The 20,465-nt window shown below is 37.3% G+C and overlaps 1 protein-coding gene across 2 annotated transcripts in view; it reads left to right on the top strand.

The window, feature by feature from the left end:
• The window catches only part of PRKCE (protein kinase C epsilon), a 286,002-nt gene extending 265,746 nt beyond the window's left edge, over positions 1-20,256 (top strand). Inside the window, exon 15 of one of the 2 annotated variants that reach the window (XM_051782886.1) lies at positions 17,064-20,256. In XM_051782886.1, coding sequence (XP_051638846.1) covers positions 17,064-17,210 — 147 coding nt within the window. In that variant the 3' untranslated portion in view covers positions 17,211-20,256. Of the gene's footprint in view, positions 1-6,611; positions 6,642-17,063 lie in introns of those variants that run through there. The other variant, XM_051782887.1, reaches the window with a different exon arrangement.
• Positions 20,257-20,465: the final 209 nt, after the last annotated feature.

Below are 20,465 nucleotides of genomic sequence, written 5' to 3'. Positions count from 1 at the left end.
AGCTATGCAGAAAGAGCCTAAAGGGATTGACAACTGTAGGTGAAAGTTATCTTTTGTGAATGTCTTTCTAGGAGTTATAGTAAGATATAGTGTTATCACATGAGGAAGTTTTTCTTAATGTATTTGTTGGAGAATGGAAACATTATAATGGCGTAACTCCACGCAGAGGAAGGCCTGAGCCAGCCCCACTCCTGGAAAGGGTCCAGCCAGCTGGGCATGTCAGCTCCCTTACCCAGTTGCCCAGCTCTGCTCTGGAGGTGTGACCAGGTTGCACCTACTGCCTGAGCTGATGTACAAATCTCTGTACTGCTGCAAACAGTGGAAACCCCGAATTAAGTCCTTTAGTATCTACCTGAAGCCTATTTAATACTGTGACTAACTGCTTTCCAGTCAGGTTCCACAGTCCTCGAATAGCTGCAGATAGACATACTCGGTGTTAGCTGAGTTGCATGTCTATAGCTCTTTTCCTGTTTTCACAAGAATTTGACCTTTCATCTCACAGTAATTTTTGTTGCTTTGCTCAGTATTCATCAGAGTTTTGTTAATATAGTTACCAAATCAAGATGCACAGTTCTAGAATAATTTTCACCTTATGGCTGCATCTAATTTCCAGATTCCTCTCATCTAGTCTGTTTATTGGCTGTTTTACTTTCATGATCAAGATGCACAGTCCCTTTGACAATAAATATTTTTATGAGGCCTTTATTATTTTTGTAAGTACTCCCACTGTGGCAGTCCTTGAAAGTCAGGAGGCATTTCATATATCAGATATTTTTATTCATTGCTTGTATAAATGCCTTCTGCCTTCTCAGTGGAGTTTCTTTCTCTTTCTGGTAATTATTGCACTGCCTTTATATTATAAAGCCATTCCTATTTCATTAATTCCTGTTGTTTTGTTCCTTTTCCCCTTTTCTGCTTTCTTTAATGGTATTTTAGTTGAACCTTTTGGTTTTAGCAGTGATTTCTGGTTATTTCAGAGTAGTCCTGTATGTAATTTTTAGGGCAGCTCCCTGCTCCTTAATAATTGTTAGGTTGATTTTATGCATCTTTGTTTATACCTTTTCTCATTTTTCTTCAGGCTGCTTCTGTAATGTTGGATTTTCATAGTACTTCTTTCTATATTGTATCTGCCAACTTCCTTTATTCTACCAAATTTGATTCCTGAAGTCTGGTAGTTCTGTATGCATGGATTTTTTTTCTGAACTCTTTTTTTTATGGTGGTGAATTCAGATAATATGCGCTCTGTGTTACAGTCATCTCTGTTATTTTTCATGTTCTCAGTCTGCTCTCTCTAAGATATCTTCCCCAGAGACCAGGTCCTATCAACTTTTACTGATAACTTTTTTACACTTACAAAGGGCATACCTTATGTATTTATACCATGTTTATGATCAATCAGTTATTTCATACCAGCTGTATTAATTTTAGCAGTTGTTTGGATTTTGTTGTTGTGTAGGAATCTTTGAGCAAGATCATACTGAAATTTTTACTTATTCTCTTAAAACTGAATTATTTATTACTTGGAAAGTGAAGTGTGGTATATATCTAGGCTGGAGAGAAGGATCACACAAATAAAATATAATTGTTAATTATTTAACTTCAGAAATGGTAAAGGAATCTAGGGTAGTAAATTTCAAATGCTGTAAAGGTGATTTTGGTTATTTGTCAAGCTAGATGAGATGGCACTCACTTTGAAAAATACAGAAAAGAGGGAAAAAGATGAACACTAATGAAATAAAATCTACTTTAAAATCTAGATAGAGTTCATAAATTCAGTTGTGAGTGTAGGATTGAGATTCATTGATTCAGTTTAACAAACTTAACTATTCCGTAGCTATGGAATAACTATGAAAAAGCTTAACTAATGCCTGTGTTTGGAATGTTTTCTGGTTTTTAACATCTTTTAGTATTAATAAAGGGCTGTCGATTATTTAAAAGTGACTTGTAATATTAAAAGAAGATTAAAAAAATTATTCTAATCTTATATTGAGGAGGGCGTAGTTGTGTGAAAATAGCTATGAGAAGAGAGGCCAGATTATTAGTCAGAAAATAGACATTCTTGCATGTGATATGTATTGAGTGTACATGTGTGCTGGGAAAGAAGCATACAGTGCATATATACTCATTTGTGCATTTAAATTGAGTTTTGCATGCATATACAAAATTTTGCTCATGCAAGAATGCATATATTTACCCAGGTAGTCTTCTATTTTCTGACCATTAAGATGACTAAGGGGGGAAAATTTATGATTATATTGTAAACACTTCCAAATAAAACAATACATGAGATGTATTCAGATGAGCTCTGGGCAATATAAAATGTTGACACTAAACAAGCAAAGTCATTAGGGAAAATGGTCAAACACTGAGGTCCCATCAGACAATGGAATAATCTGCCAAGGGAGGTCATGGAGGTGCCAGTGTGGAAAAACCCTTACTTCTGTTCTGCCTCACTACTCTGCTGATCCCCAAAACACGTAAGTTCCTTGATTAGCACAGCTGGCTTGATTTTCTGTTACCTTTCACCCTATATCTGCCATATTTTCTGAGGATCTCTATTACATGGTACTGCAAGGCCTGTGCTTCTCCATGGTTCAGGTGTGTCTCTTCAGCTGTGCCAGCCCTAAGTCTGAATTTTTCAACTGGACTTGGAAGAAACACTGCATGGCTGTTTATTAGCCAGACTTATGAGGATGTGGGGTTTTTTTAAATCTCATTCACACAGTGGATGGATGTGATTATGTACCTTATTATACCAGAAATATACCATTAAAGTCCTTGTAGTTTGTACTTGATTTGATTATTCTAATGATGCTTTGGAAGGTGAAATTTCTTTCCTGTTTTCAGCCTTGGAATGAAAATTACTTAAGTCCAAAAGGTCTTTGAAAATCTGACTGTGTTTTCTGAAGGCTTGCAAGAGTGCCCTGGGCAGAGCACTAATCCTGAGTTTAGATTGCTAAGCAGTGACTGCAGTTCCACCCCAGGTTGTCCTAGGAGAAGACAATGGAGGCAGATTTGGTGGCTCTGAAACCTGCTGTGAAGAATCTTTGACTGCTCCTCTAGCTTAATGACTTGGGATAGAGAACACAAAGGGGTGAAAATGCACTAGGGCTCAGTCCTATGATCCATATTATCTATCAGCTCTTCCTTTCCTAGAATTATGAGGCTTTTCAGTGGCAAAATTAATTTTACATAGATATATACACAATGGTTTACCATACTGAGAGTTTTTTTCCATGTAAAGCTGTTAAAAATGTTAAGCTGCTGTAGAAATAAAAATAATAGCTCTGGAACATGTACATTAGAAATCAAGCAAATGTTTGAACAGCTATTAAGAGGATATTTGCTATAACTAAGCTACAGTGACCTTTGCAATGTCTCTTGAAGATCATTTTTGCTGTTCTCAAAGCCTAATTCTTAGAGTTTCACAGACTGTCATGAATTTTTCTAAATAACATTATTCTTCCTCACTGCTTTTAGTGCAGACATGAATATGTAATTGCAAATGCCAGAAATAAGTGCCGTTTTAGTGCAGACGGATATCTTTTCTTTAGAGCGACTGTCGTGAGACAGAAATTCTTTTGAGGCATTTTATTCCTATGTGATTCTCTGCTCTCCATCTTTCTTTATTTCCATGGCTATGTTCCTGGCTTGACTGAATTCATTATTTCCATTTTCTAAGTGCTTTTACCATATTACAAATTAAAACAAGGGTGTAGTAGATTAATTTCTTACGAAAATTATTGGTATGGTGGTAAGTGTGGTAGATCTTGCTTACTGGCATGATGGGATGATTCTGTCCATCCATACCAAATAATAAAATATGCATTAAAAACAGTCATTGAAATAGATTGCTGCTTCAGCTTTAATGTGTATTGATTAAATTTATATTGTTATAGATTCCCTGCAAGAAATTTTTTGTGCCATTTCTGAGGGCACAACCGGCTTTCCAGACTGAACCTGTGGCCCGCTGACATATCACTAACATCAGCCAGTGAAGCTCAGAGACGTGCACAAGTGGCAAAAATATGCACAGTATCACAGCCCCTCTCGCAAGAGGGATGGAGGAAGATCACTGCCCAAATTCTGTTACTCATTTGGCTGAAGTCAGTGGTAGCCTCATATGAGCATCAATTTCAAAAATCATAGAATCATAGAATGGTGTGGGTTGGAAAGGACCTTTAAAGATCATCTAGTCCAACCCCTCTGCAGTGAACCTAATCAACTAGATGAGGTTACTCAGAGCCGTATCCAGCCTGATCTTGAATCTTTCCAGGAATGGGGCATCTGTCACCAATCTGAGCAACCTGTTCCAGTGTTTCATCATCCTCATCATAAACTATATCGAGTCTAAATCTACTCTCTTTTATTTAAAACCATTACCCCCTATCCTATCACAAAAGCCCTACTAAAAAGTCTGACCCCTTCTTTCTTTTAAACCACCTTTAAGCATTGAAGAGTCTCCACAGAGCCTTCTCTTCTCCAGGCTTAGCCCCAACTCTCAGCCTTTCCTCACAGGAGATGTACTCTAGGCTTCTGAGGGCTTTTTTTCTTGTTTTTTGTAGAATTAGACTAGCACAAGAAAATCGTATTTCATGGTCACTGTGGTTCACTGTGCTGCAAGGAGCTGTAAGACAGAGAAAGCTGTTAGGCACTGTGCAGCAAGGACAGTCTCACTACAGGCACACTCCTGTCCGTTCAGACTGAGTTTTCACTGTCAACCCTTGAAATGTGCATACAAACAGACAGATTTGGTGTTTTCATCCACCCTGTTGTCGCTGTCAGGATTGGATAAAATTTGAGACTTCATCTAAGACATCCTCAACATGAAAAAGCTGAAGAACTCTGAGCTAGAGGGTAATACAAAGCCTGGTAAAACAGATGTTTGCCATATGTATTTCTTTCTAGCAATTAAGCCAAAGTTACATTGCTAATGGCTTTATCAGTGCCTGGGGCAATCCATTTATAGGGTGGCTTTATGTAGATGAAGTTAACAAAATAATCGCATTACAGTGATTCACTGTCAACATGCAGCTTTCACAGAACAATACATTATTTTAATTTTCTCAATGTATTCATAATTTTTTTGTTTCCAGTTCTAAAAGCTCACTTTCTTTGAGAGAATTAGAAACAAAATGAACAAGATAGTCTATTGCAAAATTCTATCTTGCAGTATGGAGCAACAACAGCTGCTGCGGGCCTATTTAGTTCATCTAATGTGAATCCCTTCATTTTACAGCCTCTTCAATTGCTACTGTTATATCACTGAGAATATTTTCTGAACATTTGTAGGTTCCTTCTTCAGTTCTGGCTTCTCAGGATAGAGAGTTGATCTAGCTGCTAAACCCAGAGACCCGAGAATTACAAGATATATGAGTTCTTCTACCAGATTTTCTAGATATTCATTACGTGGTCCAGGCTGCATCACCTAACCTTTTCATGCCTGTGTTTCCCCTCTGTGGTAATCTCAGGATGCTTAATGCAAAGTTCTGTGACAGCAAAAAAATATGACTGAGAAGTGTTAAAAAAACAAATGCTCAAGATCAGCTTGGCTTTTAAATTGACTGAATGTGTAGGACTTCCCTTGGAAGAGTGTTCTATGCTATACAGGACCTCAGTGTTAGCAGATTTCATCTTAGTCCTCAGCCTCAAATTTCCTACAGTAATTTGCACCCCTCTCAGCTCCAGTAACTCAAAGATAATGATAAACCATTATTGAAGTCCCTCCCCCCTTAGTTATCACTATCTGAGCCACATTGTCTGTATGCAGTTTCCTTTGTGAACCCAAACTCCCTTGTTAAGTCTTGACTTAAGGATGCCAGCAATGTGTCCTCTCTCAGTTTTACACTGCAGCAAAGGTTTGAAATAAAATCATTCCCAAATATGCAATTCTAGTCCTAGCCAATGATTGTGGGTTACAACTGGAGTCACTGAGTACCATGAATTTTCTTTTCCCCCTCCCCTAAATGAGTGAAAAACTGGCAAAATTTTGGCAACCCTTTGCCTATGACCTGACAACAAGCTGGGTGCCCATAGCGTTTGGAAACTGGGTAATAAATAGCAAATACAAATCAGCACCTACGGAGTGTGCAGCTGGGCTGTTTGCACAGGCAAACAGGCAGAGGCCGCACCTGCCTCGTGGATAGGTGCTGCACTGAATGGCTCCCGAAAAATGTTTTCAATTAGAAAGGTGTGTGTTTAAATTGCTGCAGCAACCATCTGCTTACTGTGAAATATGGCTGGAATCCTTAAAGAGGGACCACATTTCTGGAGAAAACTTTCAAATATGTTAGCTTGAAACATGAGTTCTATAATCTCAGATTTGTTTTCATACCAGTGCAAACAGGCAAAGATTTTTTTACTTTTTAATGAGGGATTTTTAACCTGGTGTTGGGAAGTCATGATACTGTTTTGGTGGGGTTTTTTTTAGCACACCTCTACTTTTATGTGACAGTAGATTGTATCATCATCCATGCAGAATTATGACTTTGCCTTTACGCTGTGGGGAAGAAATCCTGTAAAATGCAGTATCATTCAGTAGCGCCAGATGGAACATAGGAAATTACAGGCCAAGTAAATTTCTTTTTGTATAAATGTTCTCTCTTTTCAAGTTTGCTTCAGTGTGAATGTCCCTCTTTAAGGTAAGGCCTTCAATATGGGGAAAATGTCAAGGTAGGTCCATTTTTAGGCCTAATAACCTTGAGGTGTCCCTTCAGTTTCATAATATTTCCATTCAGTCATCAGTGCATGGCAATGAGCATTTAGCAGATGGGCACGCAAGGGGCTATACTGCATGCCTTTGCATGAAGTGTTACTGCTTAGACAAAACACTGGGGAGCGGTCTTGAGACCTCAGACCCTCATGTACCATTATTAAACATTGCACATTATGTATTCCCCACTTGCTGCAGACATTTCAGGCATAGGAAAGCAGGGGGCTTTCTCCTGAGAATGACTTCATAGTGATTAATACTGGTATGCAAAACAACCCCAAATGTTTAGAAACAGGGTAGAGACTATTTGTGAGAATGGTTAACATACATCCATTAGAAAAACTAAAGAAAAATAGATGTGGACTTTTGAGACAGACTTTTTATTGCAAACAACCATAATGGTGGGAGTCTAACACTTTTTCTGCATGCTGCCCCTGCCACAGTGTATCATAAATACTTAATGTCATCTAGTTCCTAGAAATTACACTTTTCTGCTATGGGCTCAAGTGTCAGCCAGGTGGCTGCTGATTGAGAAGCATTGGCTTTTGTTAGACAATGAAGTTTGAGATCTCAGGTGAACTTGCATAGGCAGGTGGGAACAACAAACTACCATAACTGCCTGAAACATAGCTCAGGCCAGTCGGTCTAGCACGTGGCTGGGCAGGACAGAGAAGTCTGTAACACTTCTGCCTCTTCCCCCAGCAAAATAAAGGGCCTTGGTTTCCAAAGCTTCAGCTAGCTTGGCACTTCATGCAACCACTAACTTTGCTCAAAGTGTAAGTATGTAGCTTTTGAGGAGCTTATGTGCAGCTTGTAGGGCGGCTTAGAAAAACTATAAGTGAGCTGGTATTTTTAAGGGATTTCAGTGTTGGTTTTTTGAATGAACAAGGCTCTGTTTTCCCAGAATTTCTCATTCTATTAGTCTTATTTTTGGAGTCTTTTTATTCTCTTCAGCTCCAGTGTCTACAGCAGCTGTTTTGAGCTGTGATTAGCATAACACTAGAATTACAGAAATTTGAAAGCTACTTCCAGGCACTGCAGGTTCCCAAATATTTATAAGTTAAACAACTTTTATTATGCTTCTTTTGATTCTGTACTGGGAATCCAGCAGTATTTGTTTGGGTTTGTTGAGTCCCAGTCTTATAGCACTAAAATCTTTTCATACTGGCTAATTAAGTTCATTTAACCATCTGTTAAATGTACATTGTTAAGTGGTGCCCATTGGGATAGAGTCATAAGCAGCCAGTGTACTTGCTTTCCTTTAGGGCTTCCCAAGAAAAACAGAAATTCTGTTTCACTTTTTGGCTGCTTTAATCTCCAGTGCTATTTTCATAAATTAATCTAAACCATTACGTGAAATAATTTTATTATATTTACTTACAGTACATTCTTCAGAAATATTTTAGATTTATATTGATGTAGATAATAAATAATATTCCTAGGTTGGGCCTGTTTCTGATGTCAGTGAAGGCCAGGGGAAAAACACCAGGTGATTAAGAAGCAGTAGCATCTGACTCTTTTTCAGAAGGTGGAGAGGAATTTATCTAAAAAAACAAAGATTCTTTGAAGGCTGGCAATCCATGACCAGTCCCATCATAGTTGGAGTCCATTGAACATAGAGTATAAAAAGAGGTTTGGCTTTAGGTTTATTTCTCATGCAGAACTTTCTGTACTAGCAGTATACTATGCCAGTGCAAGCATAAGGTCTTACTAGGATGTTCATCCAAAATGGGCAGCAAAAATTTGTCAATGTATGTGTTCACAGCTCAGCATACTAGTGCAAAACTTAATTCCTTCAACACATGCACTAATAGCAGATGGTGGACTGAAGCTGCTGATATGTAGCTACCTATCATCAGTAGCAGGACGAGGGAGACATCTTTACATGGTAAGGAATCCTAGCACTTCATTAGCTGCTGCTCCTCTCCTGTTATGCTGCTGTGCTGTTATAAGGGATTTTGTTACTGTGGAGGGACAGACCTTGTACTGGTCCTCTCAACAGCATGCTCCAGAAGTCATATGCTTAAATTCTGCATGATGAGAGGAACACTCAGTCTAGATATTTATGAAGAACCTTAAGCACAGATCTTGTTCCTTGCATGCCATATTTATATTTGCAAAGGACCTACAGAACAACAATTCCCTTGGCTTAATTATGGAGCATGGAAAAGAAGGATTTGGAGACCATGACTGCCCACGACTCTTTGTAGGATTGTGTTTATATTTGATAAGAACAAGAAGAGAGTTTGAGTTTGTGCCATCATGTCTTCAAATTCCCAGCAAAATGGGGTTCCCACTGTGCAAAAACCCATATAAGTGAAAGACAGTCAAGAGATCATAGATAGTGATAGACAGAGAAGATCACAACCCATGTATAGAAGAACAAAAATAGGAAGAAAATTAGATGTAGTATGAAGAGAAAATTACTCAAGTTCAAAGGAGGTCAGTGGCAGAACCAAGAATTAAACCCATGTCACTACAAACTGCTGTGTCTTCCTGTGCTCTTTTAATAAAATCGTATTCTGTAAAAACAATTAAAGTGTCTGGAGGAAAGATGGAAAGATGTACTGAGATGCAGAAGTAGTAGGAATTCATCCATAGTTGTGCAATGTGGTTTTTTTAGCCTACAATTTATATGTGCATTAGTTTAAAAAAAAAAAGACAGTAGCTTCAACTGCTTTCTAAAGTCACATATATCTTTATTTTAATCTGTCTTTGTAAAGGCTTAAAAATAATCATTACACTTCAAAATATAATCTCTAATAATTCAGTAGTCTTAGAATTAAACCATCACCGTGGAGCTTTCTCCCTTTGTATAAGACCTACTATACAATTTCACTCTATGAAAGCCTGTCATATGCGTCATCCATGCCAAACTAAAAGTTTTTCTCTTAATTACCTAAAGCATCAAAGAGCACGAGTTTCCAGAAATAAAGGCAGTCTTGCCAAAAACTGTGTAGCATTCTTAATCTATGGCCTGTTGTGCAAACCATTCTGGTGTGTGACTGAGTCTTGGAATGATGCTCCCACTTGCTATTACCTTTCATGCTGTGGTGTTTCTTTGCATCCAGCGTCACAATGCACGTGTTGATGCCTCCTCAGTATAGGAGGGGCTCAGAATCACAAGATATTACAATATATTTATAATTTCATGTCATAATCAGGAGGGTTTCCATAATGTGGTACTTTTCAGTGATTCAAGGGGTAGGTAACCGTAGGCAGAATAAACCATTGGAAAGTTGGTCAGTATTTATTCAGGATACATAGAGTGTCTTGAAATATTTCATTACATCATGCATCTATTTACTAGCATCACAGTGTCCTTAATTTATTCCTTGTCTTTGTGATTGGTTAAAGAATGAAAAGTAAAGTAAATCTACTGATCTTTTACAGAACAAATCTGGTCAGATATCTCAGTGCGCTGTTAGACTATCTATATTTGGGTAATTTTTCAGTGATTTAAGGGATGTCTCCTGGAAGCCACTGGAATTCTAGGAATATGTGCCCTAGACTTACCAACCTGCCTCACTTCTTTCTCTTCTTAGCAAGTCAGCTCTGTTGTCTGGATATAGCTAGTCCTTTGTGCCAAAGTGCTAGGGATCAGGAAGACAAAAAGGCCCCTACACATGTATTTGAGGACTCACAACGTCACAGATGCACCAGCCCTGATTACTGTAACTCTGCTATAACAATGGTTGAACTGCCATTTTGGGAGAACACAACCAAAAATGGGCTAATCTTGGATGTGTGCCAGAACGTAAGAGGGGAGGTGATATCGCTGATCATGACCTTAAAGCAGTTGAGGATATCAATGGAAGCTTGCCAATATAATGTGAATTAGAGAGACACACATATAAAATCTGCGCTGCAGAGTGTGTCATAAGATTTACAATAGGAATCGCATTGTGCAGCTGAAGGGTATTTTCATATGATTATTCCATTACTTTCTGTTCTTGTGTTTCCTCCCTGCCCCAAGAAGAAATATAAAATTGTTTCTCATGAGGTTAAATCTCTTAAAGAAACCAACCATAAGGTAAAAATGTAGTGTAGGAATTTAGAAGTTAGCACTCTTCCCCTGCAGTTTTTTTCACCTTAAAAAATGTGTGTATTCTGCCATAGCATAGCTTATGTGCAGTGGCTATGTCACGATTGAGTCCTGATGGAAGAAGGCCTGATAAGGTGGACAAGATGGATCTTGAGGGTAAAGGACTAACCACAGATGGGAAGATGGTGCTGAGCTCCCCAGAAGCTCCTCTGAAATCTATCTCCATCTATGTTTTGCACAGAGGTAACTGTTGTGCTTTAGCAATCAGGCTATGAACAAAGTAAGTTTGCTATATGTAACTTTAGTGCTGTGTACTTGTGGTCATGTTAAAACCATACTCAAGTAGGGCCATAGGGGACAATGGTTTTACAATGACTTCTTCTGAGAGAGGTTCGTTGCCGAGACTGAGAACACAGGATAGTTGTCAGTGAACCTGCAGAGCTTTGATTTTGTTTGCCTTGCTGTTTGTTTTTTGGTGGTGGTTTTGGGAGGCTATGGTTTTGAGAAAGGCTGTGTAAAAGAGAAATACAAAGACTGGCATTCTGGCCATGTGGTCATTAAATGTTTATAACACTAATTGTTTAGCTTATTCCTCCTTCCTCCTTGACCCATTTCACATTCCTAAGAAAGATACATACTGTTTCAATATAAAGGTGGTTCCAGCTTACTGTATCACAAATACTCCCTTTTAAAATTCATAGTTTTGTGAATTAGCATGGTGTTTATTAAATATATGTGTACTTCCACAACAGATTAAATTGTGGACTGCATAAGTTGACATGCTTTTCAAATACTGTTTCACTATCTGTTAACATCTTTATTGAGTGAGGGGTTTTCCCACTGCTTTTGCTGTGTTTGGTGTCCTTTACATCTAAAGAAAGCATAAAATAGGAGCACAAAAACTCCCCCTCTGCTTAGAAGGAATGAATGCTGGCATATTTGTAAAAGGTACTTGGCTTCAAAACCTTTTTTGTCATCATAACCTTCAGTTGAATATACTGCAGCTCATGACGGATGTGTTATAACTCTTCCATGTGTGAATAGAGCAATTAACATGCTGAAAAAATGTAATAACTTATAAAGTTACTTTGATAACGTGTGTTTCGTATCTTCTGAAATAAGACAAGCTAGGAACTGCTTCTAATACTGATATAGATTATCAGGACATGCAAATACTGTGAAGACGTATCCTGAGGATAAACCAAAAGATAGACCTGGAGTGTTGTGCTTCTCAGCTTGTTTCCTTCAAAATATCCATACCGAATTTCTCACTATACAGCATGAGTTATGTGCAAACGTGAGTGATCATCACAGTTGGTCTCATTTTTTTAGAAACTACTACACCTTTACGAAAAGAGATCCAATCAGTGGTGCAAAGTTATCTTTGTCTGTGCTGTGGTTTTTGTTATCATAATAAGGAAAGGTGAATGAGAGGACAGTGATATGTGAGGTTAGCCACATAACCTTGTTCTTCAAACCAGCTGGTTTGATGTCTTGACTTTCCATTTGTCTTGATAAATATAATCTGAAAGTCTTATCAGTGATGAGGTAAATACAAAATATTTAAACTCTTATCATCCTGATCTAAGAATTTCTTCTGGGTGATACTGTGCCAAACATAGGTACCATTTGTTTCTTACTGAAGCAAAATCCTGAATAAAATTAAGGGATACCATGTAATACCTATGAGAAGGTGTGACTCTTGCTGCATGTCCCTGCTGCTGCACTGCTGCCCCATGCCCCTGTAGCAGCACACTGAAAGCTGCAGCAGCTTCCTGCCCAGATTCAATGCATCTGTCAGGGTGTGAGATATGCTGCTCATACAGCCAGGTGCTGCACTGGGACAGTCTCCATATGAATGGCAAACTCCAGGATTTCACTGTGGACTTGAAAAATATATGAGAAGGCACAAAGCACTGCTATTGGCAAAAAATTGAAGGGAAAGATGTTTCATTCAGCAATATAGACAGGTCAGTCTGCATCTGCATTTCTGTGCTGACGGTATCTCAGACTGAAAATCATGCATGAGCTTTGTATATATTTTGTGTCAAACGGTCCACTTACTGAAAAAAATCATTGCACAGTATTTTTTTCTTTCAACGTACTAGTTCGTTGTTGTAATGATAATTTCTGGCCTCACTTCTTGTGTTAGCTATCTGTTCTGGATTAGCTGCTCATTCTGCTAAATAAACAGAAATCTATTAATTGATTTAAAGAGGATTCCTCTCATTATATTTAAACAGCACATTTGAATTTGTAGGACAATCAGACTAAAACACAAAACCTAGTCTTTTGTGGCAGTGTTATTTCCTAACACTTCCTAACTCTAACCCTAGCCACCACCTCCATCTTTTTTTCACCTTCTCTGGGTAGCATTTGAACCTGATGGACAATTCCAGCCCTATTTAGTGCAGCCATTGAGCTTGCAAAGAACTTGAAAGAGTTTCAGTGATTTTTGCAAATTAAATAAGAAGTAACAGAGTAAAGAGCTATATCTCTTAATGTCTCCAAACTGGACAATTAATTTAATCCTTATTAGGCAGAAGAAAGTCCACTGAGCCTCTTGGCATCATGACCCAGCCAATGAGGTGTCCAAGCTTTGCTGAGTTCCCTGGTTTGGAACACCCTCTGTCAGGTGCCTTCTCGTAAGGATTTCTGTGGCTTTTCAATGCCAAAGGCTCCTGTCATTCACATCTGGTTCATCCTTGATGGGTAGTAGTCATATTAATATTCATTGATTCAAGGGGTTCTATCTCTGTAGCTTAAGTGTTATATCTAATCAGATCATACCCACATGAAGAAAGACCAGCATGTCTCACAAGATAAACAGGTCACACTAGGTCAGACAGGACACCTATGAAGCATTCACACTGCGGGGGAAAAAGGAAAACAAGAGATCAACTGGCCAGCACATTTTCTGCACAAGAGGTAGTGAGGCACTATTCCTTCTCACTATCAGAAATACTCTGCTGTTGGAGAAGCCATCTTTCTGATGAGGTTTAGAACTGGAGTCATGTCATTTTTAGTCATTAGTAGTGCCATGTCACTGCTGCTGCTCTTTGTCAGAGACAGGCTCTGCCCACATGCTGCCTGCAGTAGAGTAGTTTCAGTGCAGTGTGGAATTTGGCACCTACTGTTGGAAGCTCTTGGGTAGCTGCTGTGCCCCTGCTCTCGTGTAGCGCTGACACATGCTTGGGTAGACAAGATGCTTGGGTAGTCTAGAGATTAAAAAACCAGCATCTGAAACTTCATTAAATTTCTGTGTGTTTGGGTGGACAGCTGTAGTTTTGGGCCTTCTTTTTTCCTAGTACTCTACTTTCTTCAGTCATCTGAAATTAAAAAGTCTTACCTGGAAAAAAATTTTAAAGTTTAAAATAATTCGTCCCAGAGTCTCAGAATTGCAAGCTAAATAAACAGAATCCCACCCATTTAATTACCTTTTAAATGATGCATTTGCCAGCCAATCTGAATATTTTTCCTTTTATCTTCATGATTTTTTAATGTTCAAAGTTGGATAATAGCTGCACTCTGTTTCTTTCATATATTCTCCTACCTTGCAGATCTTTCTTCTCTTCTCAGCTTTTCTGCTAGGAGACTGCCACAGCCCTTCATACCTTCATCCTGAGTCCTCATGCTGCAACTGTGTATTGGTTCACGCTCTTGGCCTCCAGAGTATTCACAGTGCAAGTACATTAAAATAGCAGTAGTAGCAGAAATGTGGCCAGACCTGTTTTGTCTTAGCAGATGGAGCCTTGCAAAATAGGCATAGCTTCAGAAAGAAGGTGCCTAAGTTGCTAAGGAGGGTTTCTCAAATAAATCTTTCTGTTGAAAAGAAGCACTTGTTATGAACTCTGCCTTTGCTCTTTTATGGCTTATTCCACTCACTTTTTTTCCCTGTGATTTGTTTAATCTCAGTTAATCAATTGGTTAGTTGGAGACTTGTTAGTGTATCCTTGCAATCATAGATTGCTCCATGCTTGTCCTGTTAATAAATTGGATTATTTACCTCTCTGCTGCCAAAACTACATGGAATTGTTTATAAATCTGAGAAAGCAAAAGTGTCTGTTTCCTCCTTTGGTCTTGAAGACATATTTTAAAACTTAGTAGGCTTTTAAATCTAAGCACAAAGCTTGGGATTCAAAGTTCTACTGAAAGCACAATTATTTTTAATCAGTAGGACTTAGGTACACCAATGTTGGGACAGTTTTTTAGATGTACCCATCTGGGCTCTTTTTTCATCTATCACCTTCACAAGTCTTAGTGATAATTTTCTGGAATAAGTAGCTATTAGGAATTAATTGCCCCAATAGGCTTTGAGGAGTTTGTCATCTTACTATTTTAGCTTCAGCAAGGAAATAACACTTTTCACAAATACATTGAGTGAAAACCTGAAAATAATATATATTGTATTTGTTTTCAGCTACACCAGAGCTTATTTGCTCTCGATAGCTAGTGGTTAAAGTGTGAGTGTAGTCACATTTCTTTTGCATATAACTACAGTTCTGAATTTGAATTCTACTTTCTGCAAATATTCACTTGCTTCCTTCTGATTTATTGACTATTCCTGTGGAAAATTCATTGTGTGAGTGTGTGAAAATACTACGGTAGGACATGGAGAACAAGAAGAATGTAGATGCAGTTGCAATGTAATGCATTTCAAAACTGAGATGGAATTTCATTCTTATTTTGCAATATTTGCCCAAATGATTTGGGAAAAAAACCATAAAGTCCAAAGCCACATCCTCATGCCTTATGCAGTTTGAAGTATATGGGTTGCATATACTTTATGTCTTGTCTTTATGTACAAAGTAAATATTTCAAATGTAAACTACATAAACATGTATATATGTTTGTTAAGTCTGTATCCCTTTCCTTTTAATGGAATTTTGTAGGTAGAGATTGTAGATTTTTGTTTGCTTACACTTAGAAAGTACATGGTTTACAATTAACAGTCTCTTGCATTTATATAGACATTTTTTCCCTGTATCTCTAAAGTTCTCACAGTGTAGGTGAAGGTTGCTGCAATCATTTTACAGTTGTGAGAAAAAAAACTGTTTAGTGCCTCAGTAAAGCTGATGAAGAAAATACATTTATATATATGTATATTTTACAGAAAAATTTACCTATGTTGAAAGAGGGCATATATCCCATTTGGAATACATTAATATACTTTATGATGTATGACTTTATCATTTTACTTTGCAAGTCAAATAGCTATTCTATTTCCAGTATCATCTTAATCTCATACATGTGCAGGATGAACACAAAGCTTGTTTTCAATGTGTCAGTGTGCCTCCATTAAGTATCACTCAAATAATTATTAGATTCCATGAAACAAAGAGAAAAGAGACAGCGTAAAGAAAAACGTTTGTTCCAATTCCCTGAACCTGTACGTGCCTGAAATACGCTGCTAACTTAGAAAATGTGAACAGTGCAGGTTCAAGGGAATGACCATGGAGAATGTTTTTGGCTGTAGCCTAGAGTGTTTTTTTCATGTAAGTGGTCACAGATAGTCACTGTTGTGAGTGTCCTGAGGACAGCAAGTCAGCCTCCCCAAGACTGTTTCTGGTTAATTCATCTTATCCCAGAACATGTACAGTTGCACTTTGTTGGCCCAGCTTTGCTGAAGGAGGGAGGTGCTTTAGACTTCAATGGGGAAATCCTGATGTCATTGAAATAAGGAAGACTTCTGAGGTGGATTTCTTTGGAGACAGAATTTCACACTTTGCCATGGTGCTCTGAATGACATTCGGCTGCATTAGGAAATCTGAGTTGCCAATGTGGAGCTCAAGAATTTTGGATTGAGAGCTGTTGCAAGCTTTACCTCAGATTTTTAAAGCTGAGTGTAGCCTGATTTAAAGAAACGGTTAGAGTTGAAACAGTAGACTGTGTTGTGGGGGAATCAATTATATCAGTTCACTCTGTGCCTCTGAAATGAGAGATGATTTTGTTCAAATCTAAGAGGAAACAACCATACCACCTACTATGCAAAGCCTTTTCTAAGTCAGTCCTAATTTCAGCTTCCTGCTTTATCATCATACTGCTATTCCTTCGCCTGTCAAGAGACCCGTGAGTCTCTGGGAACTCATTTATAGTACTGCTTCTGTGGCCTCTCCTGAACTCATTTATATTACTTGCTCCTGTAGCTTCTCTCATATGTCTGTTATTATTTGTGTGAAGTAGCTCCTCTTTTATTTCAATCATTCCAGAAAATTCAGCCTTTTGGGGGGGATGGAGAAGAGGGAGAGCACCTTTTATTTTATTGTGCTGTTTTAGTATTCACCTTATTTATATTTTTCTTCTCAGAAAACCAAAAGGGATGTAAATAACTTTGATCAAGACTTTACACGAGAAGAACCAGTATTAACGCTAGTGGATGAGACAATTATAAAACAAATCAATCAAGAAGAATTTAAAGGGTTCTCTTATTTTGGAGAAGAGCTACTGCCATAGACAACGTTAGACTGACAGATGAATGATGCTGCAAGAAGTGATTCTGAAGAGATCATCAAATCACTGAGACTCAGTAGATCAAGAACTACTTCTCTTACCCTGAGCCCATATCCCGTGTTAAAGTATATATTTATTGTTTTTTTCCTTTGTCTTCTGACCTGAAAGCACTCTTAATTTCTGTCTCACAAAGCAATGCAAAATAATTTTGTATCAGAAATTGTAGATGTAACACACTGCCGTATATTTGCAACTTTTCTTTTATTCCTAAGAATAGGAATTCCCAGAGGACAAAAGTGCATCTCTTCCATAGAAAATGAAGCTATACTATTAAAAGCAATTTAGCAGACCATGTTCTGTAATCATCATATGTATTTAAGCTAAGAAGGTGAGAACTGTTTCTTCTGCACTGGCGGTTATGGTGAAGTCTGTACTCAGCTGCCCTTTGAAAAGCAAAGTCTGCCTTCATGGAGGTTTAATACTCAATTATTAATTTATTGTGGTGAGGTACAAACTATAAAGCTGTCCAAAAAAAGAAGCACATCAATTAAGGATTTTAATGAAGTTCCTCGTACAATGTACAGAAAACTCTTAGGAATAAGAGTGACAAAGATAACTGAAATTTTATTTAAAGCAAGAAATAGATACTATATGGATAGTTATTAAAGGGCTAAAGAATAAAAAGCCTATAGTACTTTAACACAGCTATAAATAGCCATTTTACTCTTTTTCAGGCGATTGGGAGTACTATCCATGTTACCAAATTTAGTATCCTTTTAAATGAACCATTAATGTGACGCCAAGTTTGCAAATGTTTACAGTTAATTTTACATTAAAAATTAATTATAAACATTATGAATTTGCCATTGTAGCTACAGTGATAAGTAATTTCTTATTTATATTTATTTTCTCAGCAGTGTGTTACTTTTGCACACTTTTACAAAACCATAATACTACTGTGTTTGTTGGGTTTTATGTTTAAAATCTAAAGAGAAAACTGCTTTTAGAAGACACAAAATAAGGCTACACGTGCATTATGTGGAAGTGTGTTAAAAAACTGAAGATCAAACATTCACAAACTGACATTATCGAAAGTTGTAAATTGATATTTTTTTTGTGTATGAATTGAAATGGTAACTCATGTGGACAATATTACTAATGTGAAGTTACCTCTTGTAGATACGCTAACAGTGTTATGTACTTATTTCCAGGAGTACCCTGTGGTTTGGTTTTGGTTTTGGTTTGGGGTTTTTTTGTGTACATGTATCGCTGAGGTCATTTTATTATATATTTTACTGGACTGAGTGAGCGGTCATTGGAATCCATTTTAATTGTTGCACATGGATTTCCAGCTGCACAAAAATATATATACTTGTGATTGGCAAAGTGGCACTAAAGAAGCTTTTTTGCCTTTTGTACAGGTGAGATTTTGTATATAGTGTTTGCTGCAAGGCCTGTGGAATTCATTGAATATAGAGGTATCAACTGCTGCATGTTCAGGCATACTATTAAAATGTTAGTCTATGAAAGAATAATTATAATAATGTCCATGTGCAATACTCTTGTATGTGTATTGGTTCAAGTTACTGTCAGAAAGATGAGGTTTTTGTTATAAAAGATGTAGACATATATTAAGCTATACTAAATCTCTTGTATAGTTCTCTTCAACTCTATTATGACATGATAGAGCTCGGAAAGAGAAAGGAATGTTACAAGTCGTGGTGGACAAAGTGTGAGTCATTGGCTTTAAGAGATAATCTCGGACTCAAGCAGATGAGTTAGTTTGTGTCAGTTTTGTGTCTGGCTGCTCATAGCCTGTTACTGATGACACCATTCAGCTCCATTTTGTTTTGTTTTTAAAACTCAGGTGTAATTATTATATATATTCTTATGATTATTTCAAAATATTAAATATTATGATATATCAATTAATGTGTTGTCTGGCCTACAGGTGTAATAATGGATCAAGCCTTTAGTTTAATTTAATTTATCCTTAGTAATCTTTTGTACTGGGAAAAGACTAGCTTCTGGAGCTGAGTACCAGCACGTAAACATCTTAATGATTGCATCATCTCAATGTTAAATTTCTTTCTCTCTTAGAAACACATTGTAGAACTGCCCATCAATTTGTGTCTCGCCACTGGCTCTGTTTATTTCTCATCACGGTTAGATTTTGACATCCAGGCAAGAACTGATCACAATGCTAAAGCATTCTTTTCCATGGATGAGTAGACTGGCTAGGAAGACAAGTTATTGGATAGTGCACTACTGTTTGTTCAACAAGAGGCCTTTACACAGAACTAGGAGCATTTATTTTGAAGGAATAAAAGCATCCCATAAAGCTATTGTGTGCAAGCTAGTGTAGTCTGTATTCCCATTTCTAACATGAAGATAATTAGCAAATGTTTGTATTTCAAGAGGCCTCAGCACCTGCAGTGTTTAGTAGGATGCTAAGAGAAAGTGAAGGAAATAGAAACTTTTGCATGGGCAGACATTTCTTCAATATAAATAGTTAGATCCTCTACCTTGGGTTTACATCAGAAAGTTTTTATGTTAACATTTTTTAAAGATAATTCTTAAAAATGGACATTCTGTTACATTTCTGCCTGTTCTGTAAAATCTTTCCTGTTCCTTCTTTGTCAAAGGAGTGCAAAATGCCAAAAATATTATTAATAATAACAATTATAAAGAATCCATTGTTTCTTTGTTTTCCTCCCAAATAGACTTTATTAAAGATGGAAATAAATTTTTCTCCATAGGGTGAAAAATAATTCTCTCCTAAAAGGCTTACAAATTACCTCTTTTTAAATTATGTGCAAAATAGTTCTGGCTAAATATAAAGTGTATTCAGTTGGGGGGGTAGGTTTTTTTTTTATTGTGAGGATTTATTTGTACAGAATTTTTTTCTTATGGATGTAATTTGAATCTCTTGCCATTCATTAGTGTTATTTCATCGTAAACATTATTACTGTGCCAAATGTACTGTATTCAAAAGGATGTGAATGTGTATTGTTTCAGAACCCAATAAATACAATGATGTTAAATCTTATTTTTTTCCTCAAAGTTTTCCTGAGTATTTCCAATGAGGAAGAAAGAAAGGTGAAGTATGAATTTTTTTTCCTGTTACGTGTTGTACAAAATACCATGAGCTTGTCTTTTAGGAGTGGGCATTTTGCAAAGGAAGGATTTGCTAACAAGAGCCTCCTCTGTGAAGCACTAAAAACTCCAAGAAAAACACAGGTAACAGTGCATGAACAC

The sequence above is a fragment of the Manacus candei genome, unplaced genomic scaffold (assembly GCF_025592945.1).
Source record: "Manacus candei isolate 608988 ecotype Guabito, Panama unplaced genomic scaffold, ASM2559294v1 h1tg000017l, whole genome shotgun sequence".
In the NCBI taxonomy this organism is placed as follows: domain Eukaryota; kingdom Metazoa; phylum Chordata; class Aves; order Passeriformes; family Pipridae; genus Manacus; species Manacus candei.
The sequence above is the reverse complement of the archived record's forward strand: the minus strand, read 5'-3'. Positions and strand labels throughout refer to the sequence as shown.